At 35.6% G+C, this 25597-nt stretch overlaps 1 protein-coding gene across 8 annotated transcripts in view; it reads left to right on the top strand.

The window, feature by feature from the left end:
- Window positions 1–25597, top strand: part of PSPC1 (paraspeckle component 1) — a 65005-nt gene that overhangs the window by 31948 nt on the left and 7460 nt on the right. For 3 of the 8 annotated variants that reach the window (XR_013951053.1, XR_013951054.1, XR_013951055.1), the window contains exons 7-8: window positions 1041–1098; window positions 5044–5213. The exons of 3 other annotated variants lie outside the window; for them this stretch is intronic. Coding sequence is in view for 1 of the 5 variants with exons in the window: in XM_080591540.1 (XP_080447666.1) it covers window positions 1041–1098; window positions 5044–5213; window positions 8512–8697 (414 nt within the window). In the remaining 4 variants the exon portion in view is untranslated. Of the gene's footprint in view, window positions 1–1040; window positions 1099–5043; window positions 5214–8511; window positions 8978–24189; window positions 24440–25597 lie in introns of those variants that run through there. 2 more of the 8 variants (XM_080591540.1, XR_013951056.1) reach the window with 2 other exon arrangements.

Below are 25597 nucleotides of genomic sequence, written 5' to 3' on the forward strand. Positions count from 1 at the left end.
ATTCAGTGCAAAAATTAAGTTGGGATAATGGAACTGTTTTTAAAATGTCTGAACTTGTGAATCATAAGTGGAATAATTTTCAGAATCAGGTAAATTTTTTTATATGCTTATTCTTAACATGCGTGTATATTCACTCGATGATGGAATATACTTCAACATTCTTACAGAAAATTCATTACAACCTTTTTTGGGTGCATCGTTGTTTTCCATGAGCTGTGAAATTTCTATTTCATCCTTCTGATTTAAACAGTAATACCAAACTTCCTTGGAATTATCTGTGCTGGGTGTACTTTGTTTTCCCTTAAGTGGTAACTTTTGCATATTGTTTCATAGCAGGGCATGGTTCATGACAGTAATGCCAGAACTTTTTTGCTGTTGGATAACTGAGCATTGATTAAATCTGGATCGATTTCACGTGTTATTTGTCTATTTAGTTTAAATGCATGATATGCTGTAAGTTTTTATGCTAGTTTCAAAAACATGGTCAGTGTCTGTACTGAGACAGCAAAAAATGTACCACAACTGAGTTAAGTCAAAACTATTTGAACAAAGTTGAATTGGCAGATTGAATTTATATACCATAACGCATCAGAGCTTGGTTTGCAGTCAACACCATCATTTTTGAGTCATAAAGACAGATTTGACTGTATTACTAAACGACAGCCTCTAGGCAACAGTGTAGTAGGATCTCTTTATTTACTGTTTAAATATACTGCTGATTATTGAAGAACATTGAGTGAAGATGGATTGATTTGCAGTTGATTACATAACTTTTATGAAACTTCAGATTGTATCTGATAAGTGAAACTTGTGATATTTAACCTTTAGCATTATGCAAAAAAATGTACTGCATTGTAATATTGAACTTGTACATTTGATATTTATAAAAGTAGGGGAGTATATTTAACTTTATTCCTTGCACAGTTTTGTAATTAATGGGAACTGCAGAAACTTGAGATTTTTTATTTTCATGGAATATATGGGAATGTTATAAGTTCTAAGAATTATAGGTTGATCATGAAAACTATGTTTACTTTCAGAGAGAACAGGAAATGAGAATGGGTGATATGGGTCCTCGTGGAGCAATAAACATGGGAGGTAGGGATCTGAAGGAAAAGGCTTCTGTAATGTAAAATTTGTTTTTCTTTGGGACTGTACATGTTACTCAAGCACTATTCATTGGTGACAACTATTGGTAAAATCGAGTAAATGGTATTAGGAAATAGGAAAAAAAATCATACATTTTTCCTTGTAAACAGTTTTTTCTCTGATAAGTATCTGTTTTGAAAATCGGTAGGAGAAAGAAAATGATCTTAAGAGAAAACAATAGGCAAGGAAAGTTGATGCTCTAGAAATTATATGATGCAGTACAGTAATTTTCAGTTGTGAAAGTGCTCAGCGTTCTTTTGGAGGGACTACGTGATCAGAAAAGTCGGGACTGTAAGTGCAAGCAGTGAAATGGTTTAGAACTTAAAATAGGTCGGTTCTTGTTGACGTACTTCACAAAAGTTTAGCAAATAATGTGGTTGGTGTCCTGTTCACTTACTGCAAGTCTCTATTTGCAAATATTCTCAGTTCATTTTCATGGTTTAGAGTATTGTCACTGCTAAAAACTGCTACTGTGAAGTCTTAAAAAAGTACTTTCTTCATCATTAGTATTTGTTCTGTATCTGCAGACTGAAACAATTGGGAATATTACTTAATCAGAATATCTGCTTTTAAACAAGACTGAAATTAAGAATATTTCTTTAAAAAATTAAACTATTCACTATCAATATATATCTTCAGGAAGCTCCCTGGTGTTCATTAAAAAGAAAATAAATTAGTATTTTTTGTATTTTAAATTTGAAAGTGTATATACAGCTTAGTGAATGCTATGGCTTGACTTTGAGTAATATGAATTTATAGACTAAAGTACTTGCTCAATCCCCATTTCAAATATGTTATTCACCACTCGCGTTCACTGACTGAGAAACATTTATAGCCACAAAATGGAAATAGGCTTTTTCATTTGCAGAAAATGAAGAGCCTAAAATAATTCTAACAGAAGTCGTTGTAAAGATCAAGTTATCTAGAAATAGTAATCTGAAGCATAAATTGCATTTATTTTATAGCTGCATTTTTACATTTTTTTTACGTATTGTTTCAGTGCACTCTACTTGAAAATTGCAATTAATTAGGAGGCTTTGTAATTATTGATATTGTGGAAACTGCTAACACCAGTTTTCCAGATTCATAGGGTACGCTTTTTTTATACAGATTTAAAATATGTATTTATAGTAAAATATGTATTTATAGCAGTCAGTTCCCAGCCCCTTACTTTTCTTGTCAGGTTTTCATAGAATCACAGAAAGGTTGGGGTTGGAAGGGACCTTATAGATCATCTCATTCCATCTCTCCCTGCCATGGGCAGGGACACCTCCCACTAGAAGGAAGTTTTAATGCTTAACTATGATATACATCATTGTTTTGCTTTGTAGGCTTTTTGCTATGACCTTAGATTTTAAACTTGATAGAAATACATTTAGAAATAAATACGTAGTTTCAAAAGAAATTATTGTAACAACTAACAGCTATTTTAAAAAGGGAAAAATACCCATCCTGAATAGGTAAAATGTCTAGTTCTACCGTAGCTGGATTTTAGGTTAACTCCCTGTAGAGATTTTTCTCTTTCCAGGCCATTAACAACCCTACCACCAAAAAAGACCCCGACCACCCAAACTCAAAACGAATAATAAAAAAAAATCTTTCTCTAACCAGGAAAAAATGGCTTTTGGGGAGCCATTTCTGCATTACTGAGGGCTGTTGACTGTGACTTATTGCCAGCTGTGCCATACCTTGGCATGTCCGTTTTGGACATTTACAGAGTGTTCAGCCCTTCAGATTGCAGAAAGGTGGTTTTAGTCCTTGTGTTGTGGCACAAACTTGATGGACTGTTTTCTGTCTGCTGCTATGCCTGGTCCAGTGAATAAACTGCTAACATCAGTGTCCCACTGAATAAAATAGGCAGTGAGGTGCTATAAGGTGCTATAACAGCCTCTCACTGAACCTGTGCAGGACCCTGCTCTCTCCCTATATTTACACTCCCTCCCTTCCTTCTGACAGAACTTACAGCCTGAAACTGGCTTAATGGTACAGTGAGGCTTACTGTTATAATGCTATAGTATACTAGATGTCACTCTGGAAGAAGTATGGATACATTTGCATGGTATAGAGGGTAAAAACACTGTTGCAGTTGAAGGCTAAGTGAACATTACCTACATGTGTGGCTGGCTGGCTAAGTTTAATTAGCAGGCTGGTAAGCCATAATAGGTGATTGAGCATTGACTGTTTTTAGTCATTTTTCACTACCAGCACTGAGTACTGCCATCATGACAGTCATATAGGGCACTTCTAGCCTTTGAATATAGACGTTTCTCCTTACTTTAGCAATTTAGGTTCCTTTTCCTTCCTTGTTACGTCCTTGAATGGTTGACGCAGAAAAATAGTTTTATTGGCTATTCAGCTATAATTTTGTCTTGTATTACAGCACAATCTTTTACTTGCTAAATGAACTGTTCACATTTGTGGGTAGGCAAGAATCTGAGTTGAACATGCCTGTATTTTAGCTCCATGTTGTAGGGAGAGGTCTTCATGTATTTAGGACTAAGCTCAGGCAAGTACCGCTTTTTAAAATACTTTTCTCTATTGCTCCTAATAAACTTGTGCAGCACTTCCTACGTGCTACTGTGTTGCATGGATTGTTTTTGCTAAGCAATTTACAGTTGGTATCATGTGTATGATTGAGTCTAAGTTTATGATTTTAGCAGCAGTGTCTTGATGTAGTGATCTCACTGACTGCTGCGATGGGTGCTCAGTGCTGGTAATACAGATGCAGTTTTGCATACGTGCAGATAATCATGGTACTGTGTTTGTGCTCAGTGACCAGCTTACGATGGTGGACATGTATATACATTACTGAAGAAGTTATGAACAGAGGTGAGAGGCTGATTTTTGAAATAAAATGACAAGTTTTTTAGTCTGGCAAACATGTCTGATTTCTTGATATTTTTTTTTGTATGCATTATCATGACTTGAAACATGCTAGATTCCAAAGGCATGTTTTCTTCTATTATCAAATTTCAGATGCGCACTTTTAGTTGAATAGTGTGCATAACCTTTGTGGGGACAAAAGAGTGCATCGCCACCGGTCTTAAAGATTATGACATCTCATAATAGTAGGCATAAATGATTTATATAATCAGACTTTTTCTTACAGCACGAAAAAACGTTTTGAATGCAGTTCACTTGAGTGTGTTAGTGGGTGCTGGCAGTGGTGGTTTCTAGCTCAATGTTGCGGCCAAATGACCTCTCCAGAAGAGCAAGAGAGGCTTTTAAAGCTTTTCTGCTCCCTCCTCCAGTGAATCAGAATTTTTAAGGAATTTTATCTGTGACTAAATTCCAACAAAACTTCCTTTATGTTTCTGGTACTTTTACTATAATAAAATACATTTAAATGCAAGATTTCTTTGTATCATGTTACAAATAATTCATTATAAAGTTGAGTGCCACCATTGGTATCACTTTTATATGGTATTGCAGTGTATTAGTCTAGCATCGACATGTAACATTAATACTGGTAGAATAGTTCTTGTAAATGTATATTTAATGTTAAAATCCTGAAAGGGCTGAGTTGCCTTGTAGCTATTAATTACTGCAAAATCACTTGAGATTTTTTCTAATTTTTCTAATTTGTGGTGCGTAGTGCATATATATGCTATATGAACAGTTAAATTCCTGCACAGAAACTGTACAGCTATATTTAGCTGCAAAGTTCAGGTTTCTCAACAGTAGAAGGCAGATTATGCAATGTGATAACAGGGTTTAATTAATCTGTTTAAAAGCAGATGATTGAGGTAAATGTACAGTCTCAAAGAATATATATATTTTATATTTCAAGTATTGGAAGTCTTGTACATTTGGCTTTTTAAATATTGTAAATTGTTTGTTTATTCTTGTAAAATTCAGATAGGACAGCTCTTAAGTATAGATTGTTTTGCATAGATGCGTTTAGCCCAGCACCTGCTGGTAACCAAGGCCCTCCTCCAATGATGGGTATGAATATGAACAACAGAGGAACTTTACCTGGCCCTGCAATGGGTCCTGGTCCTTCCATGGGACCAGAAGGAGCTGCAAATATGGGAACACCAATGATGCCAGATAATGGAACAGTGGTAATGTATCACAAATTTAATTCCTTTGAATAGATGTCATGTCTCATGGCACATATTCGTTACCAAAGATATTTTCACACTGAATAAGAGCATGCTAAATGGTTTTGAGTCTGTTAAAAGAAATTGATAAGACTTGTTCGTGAACAACACAGAAAGAAAACCTTTATTTGGTCTCAGAAGACCATTGTGAAAATCCCACTTCCATGAGGAGAAAGGTGACTTCTTTGATCCGTAACAAGATTTTTAGAATTGGGGTTAGATCGTATATTATTTGTGGTAAGACTTTTCACGTATGACCTGTCTTGAAAAACTTGCTGATAAAAAGGAAATCACTTTTGAGAAATTAAGAGGAAACAACATACCAGAGTAATCTGTAAACTTCGACGTTTGCAATTTTTTTGTTTAATGAAACTAAATCATATGTATTAGCTTGATTTCTCATAATCAGATGAAAAGTTAAATGTTGGAAGCTATGCATAGTGTGAAGATATCTTTGTGTAAACTACTTGATTTTTTTTAAAGTGACTTCAGTGTTACTGTATTTCTTTTCTAATGGTGTTGAAAAAAACAGATTGACAGTAATCACTTAGAAAATAAGTATGCCAACAGCTGCTAGTTATAACTGTCATGTCAACACAGGCAAATAGTATTGTCCAGCTGCCAAGGGTACTAGGAATGTAGGGTGTACATCTGGATTTTTTTTATCAAGAGAGGATATGCTATTGGGCTCCAGTTAAAGCACTGGCCATTTTTGCTCTGTTCTTACAGCCAGTTATTTTTCCTAGCTGTAATGTCTTCTGTAGAGAAACAACTATAGCATTTTAAATCTCATATTTACATATGTTCAAGTATTCTTTTATAAGTAGATACTCGAGATGTTCTAGCAGTGGTGTGATATAAAGGAGTATGAGGTATAAGCAGTGATTCCATTATAGTTTTATTGGAACACTGAAGCACTTGTAGCTGTAAATTTTATCTATGCCTTCTCAACAGTATCAGTCTATGACTGAGCTATTCTATAAAGAAGTTTTGACAAAATCCTTTGTTCCTTAAAGGAAAATGAGATTTTGATTAAGTGCTAAATACATAATAAGTTTGGTCTTCACCAGTGAAAGATGACGACCTCATTTCACATCATAGTGACCGATTCATTTTATCTTTTGTGTAACTTCTCACAAGGATGGGGATGTTTGCTTGAAACTACTGTGTTACTGACTGGTCACCTCTGGAACATTCTCTTGTGATTGTATAGACACTGAAAAGAGGTGTGAGGAAAAAAACGGTGCTGTCTTAAGTCATGATAACTATCTCAAATTGTTTTTCTACAAAAAGCCATTCCAGTTATGGAAATGTAGGGAAGGGAATCTACTGACGCTTCAAAATGTGCTTTTTAAAAACAAACAAAAATTTAACTTGCGTTTTCTTCTGTACACCACTGAAGGGGACAAATTAATTGCTTTTTTTTTTCATTTTGTAGTTTCAAGGTTTTTAATTTGGGGGCAGGCCCCTACAGAAAGGCACGCCCTTCTTGTGTTTTTGTTGCTGCTAGAAAGACACTTCAAAGATTCTTTGAGGGCTGTCCACTAAAACACTGTGAGCGTTAATTTCCATTTCTGTTAAGAGAAATGGAGAATACAATTTACAGACCAGAAAGGTAATTTTTGTCTTTTTTAAATCGGATGTTTTTATAAGTCATCTAGGGAAAATTGGAGTAAACTGTTGTTTACTACCATATTTTGAAATATTTGTGACCATAATGTTTTAAAAATAGCTTTTTTCCTCATAGTTTATTGTAGATAGTTTACTACAGCAGATTTCTCTTTAACTGGATAGAAGAGTTTTATTGGAAAAAGTTGTTTTTGTCCAAAAGTTAAATGGTAAAATTTAACAGGAGTATGTGATGAGCTATTTTTTAAAGTTCATATTCATCACTAGCAAGCTGTAAACATTTAAGACATTTAAAAAAAAAAATTTCTAACCAGTGCTGCAGATTTTAAGGTTCTTTGAGGGCAGTAGTAGATCTTAATACAGCTGTTGAATAACTGTTTTTCTTATACAATGTGAACTTTTAAAAAAATCACACACGTATATATAACCATGATCTAAATTCTATATAACTTCATTTATATAGATACAATACTGCTTTTAAATAAAAATATGTGCATATATAGTTATGAATTAGGTGACTTCTGGAACTCTTGAGCTCTACTACTATTCCTGGAGTTAGACTTCTGGAAGAACTATTCTGATTCAGGCATATAAATAGCGTGACAGTCTTTAATGTTCCTTTTCAACTCTGAATACCTGGGCAGTTATGCAGTGCTCTGCTCAGAAGGAATTTCTTCTGGAAGTGTTACTGTCCTCAGCAGCTGAAGGATGAGTTATTTAAAGATCTGCTTGTACCATACATCTATGCTTTTAATGGTTTAACTTATGTTGAGGTAATGTTTTAAATTTCATTGTGTAGGGTTCTGTTTTTAGACACACAAATGCTGAACTGTTAAGTGTTCAGATGCATATTTTCTGTTTTGAGTCTGAATTGTTAATAGTCCAGACTATTCAAGTACATACACCTTAATGTTGAGTATGGAACTAAGGAACATGTGTAACGTTAACTGGATTTTCATCTTCTATTGATATTTCAGGTTAAATTTCACTTTTAAACTAAGCATAGTCCAACTATGCATTGTATCACTAGTTATACTAGCTTATTTGAATTGGGTTTTAAAAGTCTATTTAAAGATCCCTGAAGTGCCGTACAAAAGGCTGACTTCAGGTAGTATGGACTGAAATGCATTTAATCTACAGATTTGTAGAAATGTAAGTCTTCAGGTTATTTTGCTGTTAAAAGAATAAACCTGTAGTCTCTAGAAATACAAAAGCTCAACTTTTTTTTCTAGTTTGACAATGTTTCTGTGTCTAACTCCTTTAACAGAGAAGCATTGTAGTTGGTATGTTAGGCTGAAGAGGACTCGGGTGTGAAAGCACTGTTCGCTCTTCTGTTACGTAGAGAATATGTATTGTTCAGATGTGCTTGAAAGGATGAAGTTACATTCAGCACCGGAGTTGGTTTGCATACTTAAATTTCTAATTTTTCATTTACTTTACAAAGTTGGAGGGTAGCATTAGCAGTCTTTAATTTCCAGCTCCTTTTTGATAATAACTAATTGAATTGCTCCTTTCTTCCCTCTATGTGTGATCCTGATTCTGCTGGACTATCTGCTGAACTTCCTGACAACATCACTTGTGGGTTTTGTTGTAACTTACATTTGGCACGTTCCAAATGGACTTGTATTAGCATAATGAGAGATTCCCTCAAGGAGGTCCATCACAGATGGGTTCACCTCTGGTTAGTAGAACGGGCTCTGAAACTCCTCAGCCGCCAATGAGTGGTGTAGGTGCCGTGAGTGGTGGACCTGGTGGCTTTGGTAGAGGAAACCCAGGGGGCAACTTTGAAGGACCTAACAAGCGTCGCAGATACTAAAACTTATTTCATTCCTTACTGTTAAGAAATTCCAGTAAAAATATACAGTGATATGCCTTTATAATTTTAGCTGTTATCTGGAAACGGTTTTATTGTTATTGTAGTCTTTAAAACGGTTTCTTTTGTAAAACTTTTTTGTATTCAGTCATAGGCTTTGTAGTATAGAGCAGAAATGATGCAGATCATTATGTAAGGCAATGTGTTTGTGACTAGCAAAATACAATGTGTGACTATGCTGTAAAACATGCAGTTATCTGATTACAATAAAATATAAAAATCACTTGAAAGGATTTTGGGAATGTTATTACTAATACTGGGTGAGAATAATTTTATGCTTAATTATAAGTGGCATTTTCATTCTTAGTATGTAGTTTCTACTGTGTGTCAAAAAAAATCTATTAATAGTGAACGTATTCAGCTAGAAATGCATGTTGCAGTACATACTATGAGAACTTACATTGCAACTGCTTACCTTTGCTTCAACTTTTAAAAGAGCATCAAGTTTTATATGAAGTGTTTTCTTAAGGATACTGTGTCCTCTTTTATTTCAGTCTCCCTCTGCAAACTTAGTCACAACAGACTTACCAACAGAGTATCTGTCATTCAAATAATTGAAAAAATTAACTTTGGAGGAAAAAAACAAAACCAAAACCATAAAACCTCTGGAAGAGGAATCTGTATGTTTACTTTATTCATGATGGTATGAATGAATTTACCTAAACTGTGCTTGTGCAGAAGAAAAATTGTCGTGACATGAGTGTGTTCTACTGATTGTTAAAGTATCCTTCCATTGAAGGAAGGAAACGCTTGTGCAAGCTGGTTTAAAGCCTTCCACTGATGTGCGATGCATCATTATAGGTATATATTTCCCCCACTGGTTGCATTGAAACAAATCTGTTATCATCAATTAACTGTTTAATTCAGAGGCAAATAAGGGTTTTCCAGTTAAAATGGTTGTTCGCTTATAGCAGAGGATTCATACGCATCTAGAAGAACTGCAAATAAGTATTCTTGAAAAATGTTTTACAGAATGATAAATTTGAAAAATACCCATTTCCAACACAACGCACACTAGTTTTACTGATTGAGTATTGAGATTGGAACTAAGGATAAAGCTGCTAAGAAGCTTATTATATTCAGATTTCATCAGTCATGGAAGATGATGGAAAAGGCCTATTGGTTCTATTCCTGTAATGGCAAGAAAGTAGGGATATGTTTGGTTACTATTGCTTTTTTCCTGTGAAAGTGTTTTGTTTTGCATCTGTTCTCTTATGTTTTCTGAAGTAGAAATAATTAAAATTTATATGCATGAATAGTGATACTAAATTGCTTCAAAACTGATTTGAGATAACATTGTGCCCTAATTATATTAGAATGGTATGTATGTAGCTCAAGGCATGGGATGCAAGCAGCAGAGAGCATGTATGTGTTACTTTTTTAATATAGCAGTGATGGTCTTGGTGAATTTAACTGTGAGTAAACAAGTAAAAAATAAAATAAAATAGAGGAATTGCTAACATTTTGGAAGCATACTGTTGAAATTGCCGATGTTGTATGGCCAAAGACAACGCAAGATTGTTTTCATAGAATTCAAGAGTTACCACGTGAATAAGTCCTCACTTGTGACATCTCTAATTACTAAACATTTTCTTCTTGACTATCTTTAATACTGCCTTCTTTTGCTCGGAGATGCATGCCATGTTATGCCATAGCGAGTTAGGTTTAAAGTCTGAAATACTGTTCCCTCCTTGATACACGTATCAAGTTACAGCATTCATTCTTCCAGGAAAAAAAACACCTGCAACCACTTTTCCTGAGCATACTGGTCCTGAAAACTTAACGTTTGGGAAAATCGCTGCTTTTTCACTAGGTATTTATACCTATATATATAGGTAGTGTTTAGAGCAATTACTTAAGCTTTCTGCTTTCATGTTCTGCATTCAGTTGAAAATGCAGTTTACATTAGTGTGTATTAAGGTGTGTAAATATTAATTTTGTCTCTTCTTCTCAGGCCTTGTTTTGAACATAGCATTTTTATGGGGATTAAGAAAGATACGTGAGTTATTTACTAATTCCAAACTGTAAAGCTGTGAGGGGAACATGTTTTAAACAGTGTAACCCAAACTAGGTTCAAAAGGCTTGTTCCATTTTTTTCAAAGGAGAAAACTTGTGTCATTTGGGCCTTTTGCTAACTCCTGTCTTATTCAGGTAGATAAGCCACCATCTCTGTAGTATCTGAATATGTTTCAGAAGCTCATTAAGCATACCTAATCTGCGAGAAGTGCTTCATTCTTCCCCAGCCAGCCTCAAACTGTTTTAAGTGCATACGTTTGTTGCACTGCTTTGTTTTTTTTGTTAGCAAGCCAAGCTATGTATTTGTTTGAAAGTTCCTGTAGATTTTAAGTAATACTGGTGATTTTCATTCCATAGTTAATAGCCACCATCAGTGTAACACTCTTGGGTTTAAATGGCTCTTCTGAATGCTAGGATGCATGTTTATTTGCTGTCCTTACTACAGAAAGTCATCTAGTCTTTAAGTATCCATGAAACAAACCTTTAAGTCTGGAAAGAAATAAAGAAATGTTGAATTTGGATGCACTTTAAACATTTCATGAATTCCTTTTGTAGCTAATGACAGGCTGCTAAGTTCTGCTCTGAATAAAAGTTTTCTTAGGACTGTCTGGCCGTGTTGGTTGTATGCAGCTCAATGGTAAAGGCCATGCTTTTCATTTTGCCATATGTGGTAGTAACTGACTCTAGCTCTTTAGTAAATAATTTTGTTAAAAAAAGGAATGGTCCGAATTAAATTGTTAAAAATGGTAGGGAGATATGGCTGAGCAGTGTTTTTGCTTGAAGATACAGCCCATATGCTGGAAGCAGTTTATTTTTCTTATTCCTCATTGTTGTGAGGCTGTCAAGCTTAGCATAAGTTTGTCAGCTTTTCTGTGCACACATGTACTGAAGTTCTGAACTCTTACCATTTCTGCTACATGCTGTGGCAGTGCAAATAGTCTTGGAAAGGATATGAGATAGTCAGTAGTAATGGTATTACTTCTGGTATTTTCTGAGTTTTTAGATTATTTTTGAAATTTTTGTATAAATTGCTTAATTTTTTATGAGGTACAACTTCAGTACTTGAATATAGTAAAGCTTAAATATTTGTAATATTCCATTTAAGTAAAAAGCGAAGCTGGCCATAAGTTGCTTATTGTCTACATCTATATTTTATCCAGTTCAACCTAAAGATACACTAGACTGATGACTCTTACTAGAATAGAGGTTGTAACAGATGGCAAAGACACAGTATAAACTAAATATTATATGAACTTAATTTTAACCGTACTCAATAGGATTTTGTAGTCTGCATTCTTTGAGTAACTTTGAGATCCATAGTATATTGTCATAGGTTAAAATTTGTACCAAACTCATTGTTCCCTTTTTGGTGACTTTTCTCAAAGTTTAAAGAAAATCATGTATTCTTTTAATAAGTTGTGACATAAAAATGCATCAATTCCGTGAAGTACTGATTGATAACCAGTTGCAATCTGCTTAGAGATAACTTGGCTCAAAAAATTAAGTAGTTGATCTAAAGGAACATTCTTAAGTAAAAAACAAACAAAAAAAACCACAACAAAAGCCTTATGTTTTGATCTGAGATGCTCAGCAAATAAATGGTGTGCTCTGAAGGCCATGAAGCTCACTTAAGTGTATTGAGGGAATGAATTTTTTTTATCATACGTCTTATGAAGAAAAATTGTATGTTAAGTTAGACGAGAAATCTTTCCTCAGCTAAGACAATAATATACAGCAATGGAGCTATTAAAATAGCAGGGAAGGCCAGGTGGTGACTAATGGGGTCATTGGGCTAGAGGTGTGGATGGACACTCAGTCCCATTCCTAGGTGTGGAGGCACTATCCATACGTATTCTCACGCAACCCGCATCCAGAGCATCTCATTAGCTCATGCTTTGGGCTAAGACTGGGCACTTGATAGCACATTTTCCAAATGCTTTTTAACTGTCTCCTTAGGTGCCCTGAATTTATTGATTTGGGCACTGTGCTGCCATTAACATGCAAAATCATCTTGGTACTGGTGCTTTCCTTGGGGTGTTAGCTTACTTCTAACATGAGGGAGTATCAGTCCAAACTGCCTCATCCTTCAGTAGTGAGGAGGCAGTGAGCGTGGCATGGGGAAAATACAGGGGTTGGACATTGCTCTGTTAGTTATTGGTTATTTCTTTCATGCTCTTTTGGCAGCAAACACAGGACTGCATCATCCCAAAAGCATTTGTTTTCATTAAAATCAATTTGATGAAATCTGAGAATTTAATAACAACAGAATGATTGAGTTGCATTACTTAATTGTGTATAATTGTTTGTCTCCCATAGGATTGCCTTTTTGCTGCATTTTGGGATACACCATAAAATATACTTAATATTACTGAATATTCACTTTTCATGAAAACAATACTTTCATCTTAAATACTTTCATCTTAAACACATGAAACAAACCTTGTGTATGTTCATTTTCCATGGGATAGATTTAATAGGTCTTTTCCATCTTGAACTTCCTTAAGCTGTAATTAATTGAAATTTGGAGGCATTCGTATTAATGACTTCAGCCTGATTTCTAGAAGTGGCAGTAGGATGGCTTTCTTCAGAAAAGCAGTTAACAGCAACCTTTTTTTCCTCATTGAAGGAAAAAAAACTTGAAAAAAATCATTCACAGATAAAAAAATAGCATACATATTGGTAAAATCATTTTAAAAACTGCTATCATATAATGATTTTTATGCCCATATTGCATTAGCAGGGAAAAAATAAAAAAACTTTGTAAATCTGAGTAAAATCATGCTGGTTGGTATGTAGTCCCTCAGATAGGGGATAAAATGGTCATAATGAGGTATGAGATTGAAAAGGAACTTCACTGTGTTACTGCATACAGGTGTTGAGTTTTATCACTTTGTGTTGGTAAATGGTTTGTCTAGAGCTTCTATTGTCTGTAGTTTTACTAGCGTGCTTTTATATCTAATTTCTGTAGAGTAAAACATAGCTGTATAATTTGAATTTACATGCTAAATGTATGTGAGACGTAAAGTGCTTGACTTAAGAACAGTGAGAATAAAGATGTTGTTCTTGCCATTGATTTCTCAGTTAAAAAAAAAGATTGCACACAACCTTGAACAGGAGTAAATGTGAAGTCTTGTATGTAAATTGAAAATGGGGAGGGGGAATAAAGAAACATAATAAAAATAGGAGAATTGTGGCTTACTTTTGTATCTACACTAGTTATACAACAGTAACTCTAAATATTGTTCTACCTGAAAACCTCAAGCTAATTTTTAATGGAAAACAGAAATACCAGTTACAGTAATGTTTTAGATTTTTTAAACCTTGAATTTAGCATTTTGCAGATGGTCAAGGAAAATCAGAAGAATTGAAATGAATTAAATGATTTTAAAAAAATACTCATGAGCTAAAGGGATGGTCATTGCAATTGAATATGTTCTGTTACTCTTGGAAAGTTCTTCTGTAGGACTTGACTTTTGTGTCTGGTTACAGCAACTGCATAACAATGTACAAGCCTCATGTTTTCGTAAGTATGAAACAGCTGATTTTAAGATGGTTAGCTTCTTATCCAACCACTGGGAATCCAAACTTAATGTATCCTAGCCAGAGAAGCAGCAAACAGAAGACAGCGTAAGGGAAAATAAAACACAGAGTATTTACTAGTCTTTATGGAATAGAATTAGGGTGTTCTCCTTAGTTTCTTTTGCCTTAATTTCACCGCAATAATTTATGTGGAAGGGAAAGTAATTTTATTCTTGGTGAATATTTTAGGGGAAAAAATGTTTTTCTTCAAATAACCACATATGCTTAAGGTGGAAAGAGGAAATATAATCAATATCAAAAGATGCGGAAACCACAAGCATTTATTATAATTCTTTTGCAGCTGATTGTTTTTGGTGTTTTTGGCATTTTAAAGTGCTTCCTTTTTTTAAGCTCCATTATGGATGCTACTCTTCATTATTTGCTGTAAAAGGATTTATTCTGCAGTGCTGTTGCTAAGCTTAAATATTTGATCTAGTGTAAAATTGCAGGAAAAAAAACCACGGTGTAAACCAGTTACTTCGGTACTCTAAAATGCAGTCTTTCAACTACCAGCTGGAAGTGGTCTTTTAAGCTGCTTACAATTGTTTTACATGTTTGTATGCTGGTGGGAAATCCCCAACAAATCTGAAATCTGTGTACGTTTTAAAAAACAATAATTCAGTACGTTGCTGCAGGTAAGAATAGCCATTTCTCCTCCTTGCTGCTCAGTCCTGCTGCTTGGCTGTTTTGTGCCAGTGTGCCCATGCTTGGTGCAGTGAGCAGGATAAAGAGAAATCCCAACTGTATTATTGATTCTACTCATTTCATGTGGAAGGAAAGAACAGCAAGGAGGGGGCAGCAGAACAAGAGATGCTTCATTACTGTGGACACAGGTTAGTTCGTGCTGTACCTGCAGCCAACCAAGAGAATATAGTTTTATGTATGTCCTCATTAAGTGAGATGGGATACTTTTTCAGTATTTCTAGGAAATACATAGCTTAGAAATAGGTAAGAAATGTTTTTAGGGCTTCAGATCTCTTGAGTTGGCATCATTCCATTTTACGTTCTTAGTGATAGTTGACCTAAGAGGGCAACTGTTTGAAATAATGAAGAATCATTTACCACTAAAATATTGAGCCAAATTCTGTCAGCTCGGTCTGTCTGTTCACTGTCTGCAGTTTCCAGAAAGCTATATGCAAGACAATAAAAAATGAAAAAGTGTTCTTCATGCTTTCTCCAGGAAAGATGATATGTACAGTTGTTTTAGAGAAGCAAATCTATTCCAATATATTTTTTCTTTGAAGAAAACATACTCTGCAATTAGATGGGAAATACTGTCTTTTAGAAGGCTGACATTCTTCATTCTTTGATAACAATAGCACTGCATTTTTTTTCAAATATTCTTGTAAGCACTTTTAAGGGATGGAGGATGAAAGGTAAGCTGCAGCTCCAGTTTCAGTCAACTTTGAATAATAAAAAGCCTTTCCCAGAAAGTACAGGAAGAAAAGTATAAGATGAACTGTTGTTTCATTATTACGTTTTGTTCCAATGTAGAGTATTGTGCTTCTAGGACTCTCAGCATGGTATTGGTCTGAAATGATGAACCAGGGCTGTGCCACGTAATACAGAAGAAGTCTTTGACTTAACCTGTGACAAATGCAATTACTACACTTCCAAAACTGAAAGTTCAGAGTTCTGAAATAAAATGTGTAAAAAAAAAAAAAAACCAAACAAAACACAACACTTATATATTGAATCACAGGTCTATAAGTGGAAGTTGTCAACTTGGCAGTTGAGATGTCAATGTTTTTAGAGCTCTTTAGTATATGTACCAGTTTCTTGTTGCCATGTTATGCTTTACATGTAGTTTTTGTAGTACCATTTAATGCATGTTCAGCATCATCAATTCTCACATCACAGTTGTCTCATCTTGTGTTCACACTGCTGAATGCTGATGTCTGTAGAATGGGGGAGGTACTAGAGCATTTGTTTACTGTTATGTAACTATTTAATAGTTTCTCATTGCTAAGCTTGCTTTATTTTGTGTTCACTATGCATGTTTTGTGCAAAATATGCTTTTGCTATTGCATATGGGGGAAAAACGTATCAAGTCATTTAAGTGTGTTTATTAAGTGTGTGTGTGTTAGCGGGTTAATTTGTAGTTATTCGTAAACTGAAATCCTGAAGATGCATCTTAATGTTTCTAAAATGACCGCTGGCTCAGTGGAATAAATTCACTTGGAATACTTTTCTGCATGGTTACATGTAGATTTTTTATGCTTATGGGCCACATTGGTATTTGTTTTAATTAAAAAAAAAAAATTAATGTCCATAGATCTGTTTTTAAATTACAAGCATGCGTACAAGACAGTAATCTCAAATGACTTGATGTTTGCTCTAAACAGTACTGTAACTCTCCAAGTTGTATTAAATATAACATAGATCATTAGTTTGAGTTAATTCATTTTTAAAGAAACTTAAAAAAAAAAAAAAAAAAAGGTATTGAGAGTAAAACAGTCCACAGGGGGAAAAATAGTACAAACTTGTGGAGAAATGGTGCTCTTGTCTGAGTTGCATTGTGTTACTGGCCTTGTATTTTTTGTTCTTCAAATTGAGACCATTGTGCAGAACTGTTTGTTATAAAGACTTAAAAAGAAATACCACTTGTTTTATTTTACACAGTTATTAGTATTAACTAATGTTAGCATCTTTAAAATAGAATTGGTTGGGTTAGGTACATGTACTGTACTGCTGATGATGCCATGCAGTATGAATATCAGAAATAGGGTAACTCAAATGATGGTAGATACTGAAGACTGATACTGTGTTTTGCTTTTAAATCCAGTTGGATAAAAGCTGATCTTAAACATTAGTCTTATTCTCTTTGAAATGAACTATTTCATGTATCTTCTTCCAGTTAACCATGAAACTGATTTTCTTAGGTGTCTGATATTTTGGGGAAATAAACACTGATTTTAAAAACTGCCCACAACCTCAGTACTACAGTTACTACATCTGCATCTCTATTGCTGTAATCACAAGTTTTAAAGTGTGAATCTGTAGATTATTCTAGGGGAGAGCAAAGGTTGCTTAATTATTGAGACCTTAGGTGGGAAAAATTAGGTAGAAACCTCTTAATATTTACTGTATTAAAAAAAAAAAAGAAAGCAATATTTAAAACTGAAGCGTCGCAGTGTCAAGGAAGCCAAATGGTGTATCTTTCAAGAAGGTGCAAGAGCTTTTTACTAGAGATTTTAAGTATTTGTGAACTATTAGACCTCTAAATCTTTCACTGGTCTGACGTGGAGGACATTGTGGAGCCCAAGCCTTCGATTATGAGGTGAAATATTATGGTGAATTATTCAAATATTATGGTGAAAAATCTGCATTTTTCTCCCCTTCCACGAAGTTTTAGAAGTGATGTGAGGAAGTAATGTGATATACTGACCGTACTGTTGGGCTGAATCCTGCGTCTCTGAAGATTGTCATTGGCTTCCTCTGGGTATTATTATTCTGTTTAGGACTCCTTTCCTTATTCTGTATTCCAGATTTTCTTTTACTGTAAAAGGTTTTAACTTTTCTTGATATGATCTGTATAAGACTATTCAGGGGCTGTAATACCTAAACGTGATACAAATAGGTTAGAGGAAAGAGAAGATGTCAAATGCACAGTAAAAACAGTTCTTCCTATCACTTGGCAAGTCATTAATCCCCTGTGTGTTTTGTTAGTATATGAATATCGTGTATGTTTTTAATCAGTTGTGTGTTTAAAAAGAAGACTAATGGTGATTCATGAGAGGAAAAATGTACGTTTACGTAACATACGTTAAGAGACAAAATACATTAGAACTTTAGTAGACTTCCTTGTTTCATAAGTGTGTGGAAAAGTCAAAATAGATAAGTGCTCTTTGTGGATTTACACATGGGGAAAATGGTAACAAGGAGAAGCAGGAAGACATGTTTTGACCTCATCTTTCCGCTCATTTCATCTAAAATTTTGGAAGCTATGATAGAATTTAAAGCACTATATATGAGTCTTGATAACCTTTATCTAAATTTCCTGAATGCTGTTTCAGAGTTTTGCAATAAATAAAACTAGTTTAATGTAAATATGTAAATAAAATACATGCTTGAATGGACAAAATAAGTCTGTAAGCCTGTGTTTCATGAAGATATGGAGGAGAGTAATGTCAATGAGTTGTCTACGTTTCGTCATATTTTTATTTTTTGCCTATGTTACCTAAAAGGAACAGAAATGGAAACTTATGAATGATGTGTAATGGAAGGCTGAATATATATGCCAAAATCATGCTGGGGAAAAGAAATGAAGTTTAAATATGTATAACTTCATTTGCTGCTTCTTCCAGTAGAGCTCCCATTTAAAAAAAAAAAAAAAGCTCCCATTTAAAAACAAATGCTGTACAACCTAGGTCTTGCTGATTGCAGATTTCCTCTCTGCCTTGGTTGTGGCAAAACAACAGAAATAGCACTATCAGGATTTCCATTTATGATTAATGTAGTGTTTTTGCCTCAGTGATACATCTGAGTAATGGTCAATACCTGACATAGCTGGTGTGCTGACTGGGTATGTATGAAACTGCATGGCTGCTGTAACCTTGCCAAATCTTTGGATCTGGTAGTGCCTTTGGTTATTTCAGCGGTTGCTTTACCTACCTCAGGTAATGAAGTTCCTTTGTGGCCACATGGATGCTCTTTAAAGTTTTCCTCATCTTCCCTGTGGCTTAGTGAATTCCAGTCGCACAGTGGCACCTACTGTAGTCTGGGAGTTGAGTGGTGTAGTCATGATGACTGAAGTACATGAAGTACTTCAGTATTTCATACATGAAGTACTTCAGTTACCATTTGCTCATGCCAGCTACATTTGACTTGGCTGACACCTCTTCAGTAATTGCAGTGCGCTTCCGAACTTTACCTTTCATGAAGCAGAGATGTGATTATTCCCAGTGAGGTGTAATACAAACCATTACATTTGTACTATCAACAACTCAAATTCCTTTGATAATTCAAGGTGTGCTGGAGAAAAAGAATCTGGCTGATTATTGCAGTCTGTTTCTCTGATTATGTGATAAAGATGTCAAGTCCTGGTTCTACTTTTGTCTTCAGGTGCTGAGTATCATCTTTAAACTATCTGGATATCTACATTTATTCTAGTTTACACACTTCAGTGTAAACTAAAATCACATAAATCTATATACCGTCAAGCACAGTAGTCAGATGCTGGTAAGAGCTTGAAATCTAAGTTGGCCAAAGTAGGTCTTTAATAACATGGAAATAAAGTTTTGAGAAAGCAGGAACAAGGTTGAATGGAATAAGAGAGCTAACTACGAGCTCTTTAGAAGTTGGTCCCCAAAAAACAGTAGGAGACTCTGATGTTCTGTTAACCTTCCAAAGAAATTGATGCATCAGATAGTTAACACAAGTTTGGGTTTGAGATATGAATTTCCTTGAAGAAATCACTATTTGCTTGCATGGAGTTTCTTTTCAAGACATAGAAAATGAAGTTCATAGTGTGTTAGATGGACATTTTGTGATTGTGTACATCAAAAGTTGGAAACAGGTAACTGAGGTATCTTGTGTTCTAGCCTGTGTTCATACATGTTTTCTCATAAACGCGTTGGTACTTAGAAATTTGTCACCTGACATGCTTTTGATAACTTATGCTTAATATGTAAAAATTACAGTATGAGCTTACATCTTGAAAGCTGAATGAACTCCAGTGAGAAACATTAAGTCAATTTGTCTTTGATTCAAAATATTCTAGTCATGAATATGATGCCAACTGACCAGCCCTTGTGTGTAAGTTGACAACAGAAGGAAGCTCCCTGTTTCTTTCTTGTGTGCTCTTGGCTTAGCTCTGGTCAAACCTGGTTTCATCGTTAAGGCTTTTGTACTTCATTGTTCTCAAATGAGGAAAGTTTTAGCCATCTGGATTGTCATTTAAGGGGCAGGGGGAGGGGGTAGTTCTAATCGTAGTCCTAGGACACTAAGGTGTTGGACAGTTAAATCTGTTGCTCAGTTACTGCTAATATCATCCTCCTTCAGTTCTCTCCACTACATATTAGCAGATGCTTCCTTAGCTCTGTCTGAGAGTTGAGGTTTAATGCTTTTTTTGTTTGGTATTCACTTAGCTGTTTCATTTTGGATAGGAACAAAATCTTCAGGTAGGAGCCACCTCTGTTAAAACAGAGAAAGTAGGATGGTAATAAAAGTTGAAAAATCTTAACGTAGTATCAGCAGTATGTCCAATTGTACAGTTAAGGGACAAAAAAACAAGTTTCAGGCTTAATTTGCCAGATTATAAATCTTACTTAGCAATAGCAAGTTGAGAATCTGCTCTCCGATTTTACATAGTGTAGTTCATCATATATTCTGCCCTAAGTTTTTTTTGCAGGTTCTCTGGTGTTAACTGTGCGTAACTGCTAGCCCAGGTTTGAATAGTTATCTGCTTAGACTGGGCAAGTGCAGGCAAGGACTAGTTATACCATGTTGAAACAGATAAATAAATACCTCCATCTCCACAAAACACATTTTTATGAGAAACGGTAGTTTTATTCAAAATTGGTTTGTGTTTTTTATAAACAGGTAAGTCTTACTTCAGTGGAGCAAGAGAGAGAACGTTTGCAGAATACCATGCAATTTGTTAATGCTGTTTTGTTATCTTGGTCCTCAAATACAGGTTCTATTTCCACTGTTCAAATCTAATGTAAGATTCTAAGTTTTTCCTACCAAATATGGCTGTATTACACTGGAAAGTAGAAGTAGCTGTTCTGTGTTTGTCACAGTGAAGCCATCAGAAATAAAAATTGTCACTCAGCAGAATTAAAAACAGGAAGGAAATTCCGGATAAAATATTTGCAAGATCTTTTGATAGGACAGGAGGCCATGGGCACAGCCGGGCACCCAGGAGGCTCCCTCTGAGCACCAGGCAGCACTTCTGTGCTGGGCGGGTGACGGAGCCCTGGCACAGGCTGCCCAGAGAGGCTGTGGGGTCTCCTCCTTGGGGATCTCCAAAAGCCGCCTGGACGTGGTCCTGGGCAGCCTGCTCTGGGTGTCCCTGCTTGGGCAGGGGTGGCACCAGGGACCTCCAGGGGGCCCTGCCAGCCTCAGCCATTGATGTAAATAAAGCTTTGACTTTCTTAATCTATATAAATTAACGTTAAAACCTATTACATAATTAGTTGCTTGATTGCTTCCTTACTAGGTTTCCTTTTAATAAAGAAGTATCTGTTGCTTAGTATTGCTATGTTACGTTTTCAAATGGAGTGCTTCAAAGATGAAAGCTCTTTGAGTGAAACGTGAATTGTTTTTTGTTATAAAGACCATACAACCACAGCCCTTCCCTTGTACCCTGGCACAGTCTTACGGCTTCGGAAGTTGTAGCCCCGCAAAGATAACTAATTCTTCTCTCATTATTTTGGAAGAGGAAGTTAGGACATGGGCCTAACTTGGCACCTGCTGCAAAAATGACAGGTAAGGAATCTTACAGGAGGGAACGGGGAACATTGTGTAAACTTGTGTAATGCAGCGTTGCTATAACATTTCACAGGTAAATGCTCTCTATATCAGCTAGTTTCACAAATCCTTAGTGATGTTGTCTTTTTTCTTTTTTTTTTCTTTAAGTATTAAAAGAAAGTTGGATTATGCAAAATCCAGGAAGTTTCCCTTGAAACTAGACGACCCCCCTCCAATTTTTTTGAAAATCTAAAATATCCTTAAGCTATTGAGATCACATCTCAACTGTATATAAATATATATAAATATATCTATAACACAAGGCTTATGCTGATTTTCAGTGGTGTTGAAGTGTAAAATCTGAGAAAACTGGCTCTTAGGCTTTGCTTATACACATCCTTAGTTTCTTTAAACAACATTTTAAAAATGATTTGTAAATCAGTCTGAATTAACATGAATAAAACTATGCATATTTCTGTAATCTCTAGATTTTTTAAAGTGGTTCTCTCATCTCAGCATAATTGTAAACTCTTTGAGTGCATAGTACAATAACATCCTGACCTCTGGCTCTGTTAGAGCAGTAGAGGAATAGCGATTGTACTCAACTACCTGCTAGTTGTGCTGGTGTAACTGTATCTGGTTTACAGCAAAGTTAAGTTGTTCCAAGCTCTGTATGTAAAGCTGTAAGTTCCTGTGATTGGCTGAACTTGCTCTGAATTTCTAGAACCTGACTTAAAGCAAGTTCATGAAATTTTAGCTGTCACTTCAGTGCTGAGTGATAGAACTGATTTAGATGCTTAAGTTTTCTTTGAAGTCACATCTATACATCAACATCGGTACATCACTTTCTGTGTGAAAGAGATGATGAGGGTTAAAGGTTGCTGTTCCTTTCAACAGCTCTGTACTTAGCTGATTGTGATAAGGTAAAGTATGGTAAAGCGCTCAGGAACTTTGCATCTGTTTAAAAAGGCACAAGAGTTCTGAGTGGAGAAAATTACATTACTTGGGCAAACTTTCTGAAACTGCTCAACACGAACACAGTCATTGGAAGTAGAAATCTGGACATCAGAAGACTTTGCAGCTGCGTTAATGGTGATGTGTACAATGGCTAGTTGTGAAAGCAACTTTATGATGAGCTAGCTATTCTGGTGCTGCAGATTGCTCAGCCTGACACAGGAAGGTTAGTGAGCAACATAGGGGATGGGCCAGCAATCCAAAATGGGGGATGGACTTGCTGTTTTATATAGGATTATCTTAATGACTGTGTAAGACTTACAGCCTCACAGTTAAAAAATAAATAAATAAATAAAAAAACAGATTGTTAAAATACATATAATAGATTACTTCGTGCAGTAGGGGTCTGTGATGTTAAGAATTTAAGCACTAAGTTCCCTTCTGCTGATCAAATCCAAAGTTCTTGGAGATCTTAGGGAATCTTTAAATTTTACCAAAAAAGAAAAAACCCTTCCAACTTTCCTGTTAAATTAGTAGTCTTACATCTAGAAATGTAATGACTCCCAAATGAAGACTTTTTGTGAAGTTTACTATGTCCTTATTTTGTTTTCAAATTCGGGCCTTGCTTAAGCCACACAGATGAAATCTTTGTCCTTTTTAAGATATTTTCAGACATTCATCGTTGCCCAAATACTGAAGAAATGCTTTGCGTGAGTGAAGTTTTATTATCCAGGCAAAACAAAAATAAATGTCCCTGGATTATAGTACTGTCACTGGTAATGGCTTATTATCCAGTCACCTAGATTGTAGTAGTAACTAGTAATTCTAATAACTGCCACCACCTTTTCTTTTTGGAAATGTGATTCCAGAAAAGGAATATTACTACTTTCACATTCCTTATTCTGTGTAAGTGACTAACTTTAGATACCCTATGGTTTATAGACTGAAAATTGTGAATTAGATAAATATATATATATATATATATATATATTAAAAAAACTGCTTTTAGTCGTCAAGGAAAATGAATGGTTTTCTGGCTCGGTTCAAGTAGTATTTGTCTTTTTCTTTTTAGGAACTTAGTCTTCCTTTTGAGCCTTAATTTGGTAATGCTCACTTTTTTTGCCTTAAGTTGTTAATTGCTTCTAACTGTTTACAAGGCTGTATGTTCTCAGGGGCAGAATTTTAGGAACGTAAGATTGGAAAAAGTTACATTGGGTTCATCTCCTGTAGTCACAGGAAGCCATGCTATGATGTCCAGTCAATAACTGTTTACTCTTGTTGGTTTTATTGATGTAAATGTATGTTTCTGTCCTCAGCAGTGGCTACTCAGGATAGAGGTGAGCAAGGCTTGGCCTGACTAGAGTAAAAACCTAAGAGAATGAGGAGGAAAAGATTGCTTGACCATTTAGAAATGTCTAGCACTGCCTTCTGTTAGTACTTCAGCCAACGTTGTTATCTGTTACCTTTTGATAGGAAAACCTGAACAAATGCAGACATGAACACAGCTCTGTGGATCGTCTCTCTCAGGTTCCCTTTGGTAGCCCCAAATAAATGACCACAAGGGATCGTGTGTTGTCCTGAGAAAAGCTCGGAATCGGGAGTTCTTCCTTTGTGTGATGGATGGTGGCTGTGCTACTCAGGATGGTACCTGCTGTGCAAAGTGCCACGTGCTCCACTGCAGTGGAAGTCAAAGTTTACCTATGCTGCTGTTCTGTTTTGCTAGGTAATTTCTAATGTAGACGTAAAATAAAGGGGGGTGGGTTTTGTTACAATGCCACCCCAAATCCTGTTAATTTAAAAAACAAGCAAACAAAAACTGTTGTGTCAGTCAAGCCAGTGAAGCTGTACAGCCAACATGTTCTCTGCGAAGGAAGCACAACAGCATGGGTACGTAAGGTAAATGTGGAACGTCCTTCGGGGCTGTAGGTTGCCACGGCTGTCTGCTTGGTAGAAACAAAGCAAATTTGTATTGGGAAGAGGTCATGGAGAGCACCCCGTTAAATGAATGCATACAGATTGAGATGGGTTGTACTGAGGACCTGTTTTTCAGTTTTCCATGATATTTTCATTTTTCCTCGATAATGACATAGTATGTACATAGTGTTGCTTTAGTGTGTGCTTGACGCATCTGTTCTCTTCAGAATATGCCTTTTTGCCATGCTGTTGGCCATTTAGAGCATTTCAGGTTCATTTTGCTTGGCACAACACCTACATACTGAACTTTAATTTAAAGAAATGCTTTATCAATTATCTGAAGGTGATTTGGAGTCAGTTCTTCGAAAATAATTATGTTTTGCTTCAGCATTAGCTGCCGGGGTACGTCAGGACTAAGAGTAATTACTGTTAACTGTGGCAGTCTCCGACAGCACAGAGAGGTTGGAGGGGTCTCTGTTTGTTGTGAGGATAGAATTCTGAAGAAACTGTGTGCAGGCAGATACCTATTGCATTTAAGAAACAAGCCCAAAACACTATTATACGATCACTTTTTAGTATGAGTTATGGTAAATGGGTTATTTGGTAACACTACCATATGGTCTTGCTGTCTGGTTTTAGGCACGGTCTTCAAAAACAAAGATATTTTCCGGTAGTTTGGCTACAAACCTGTCACCAATACCAACATTTAAGTTGCCAAGAATCTCTCTCTGCTTTATCTTCAATAAATCTGAGTGGTCAAGAAAGAGAAATTATATGTGCTGGCTGTTACAGGAGCTGGAGGCTGTTAGGCCTTGGGGATTTTAGGCTTGCTGTTTGTAGACAGGGAAAAAGGAATAAAGAAAGCCTAATTATTAGTGTGTTGGTTTTTTTTTTCATAATATTGAAATGTAGACCGAAAAAATGGCAGCTTGTAATTAGTTTCCCTTTAAGATGGGTGCATACTTGT

The sequence above is a fragment of the Anser brachyrhynchus genome (assembly GCF_964034855.1).
Source record: "Anser brachyrhynchus genome assembly, chromosome: 1".
NCBI lineage: Eukaryota > Metazoa > Chordata > Aves > Anseriformes > Anatidae > Anser > Anser brachyrhynchus.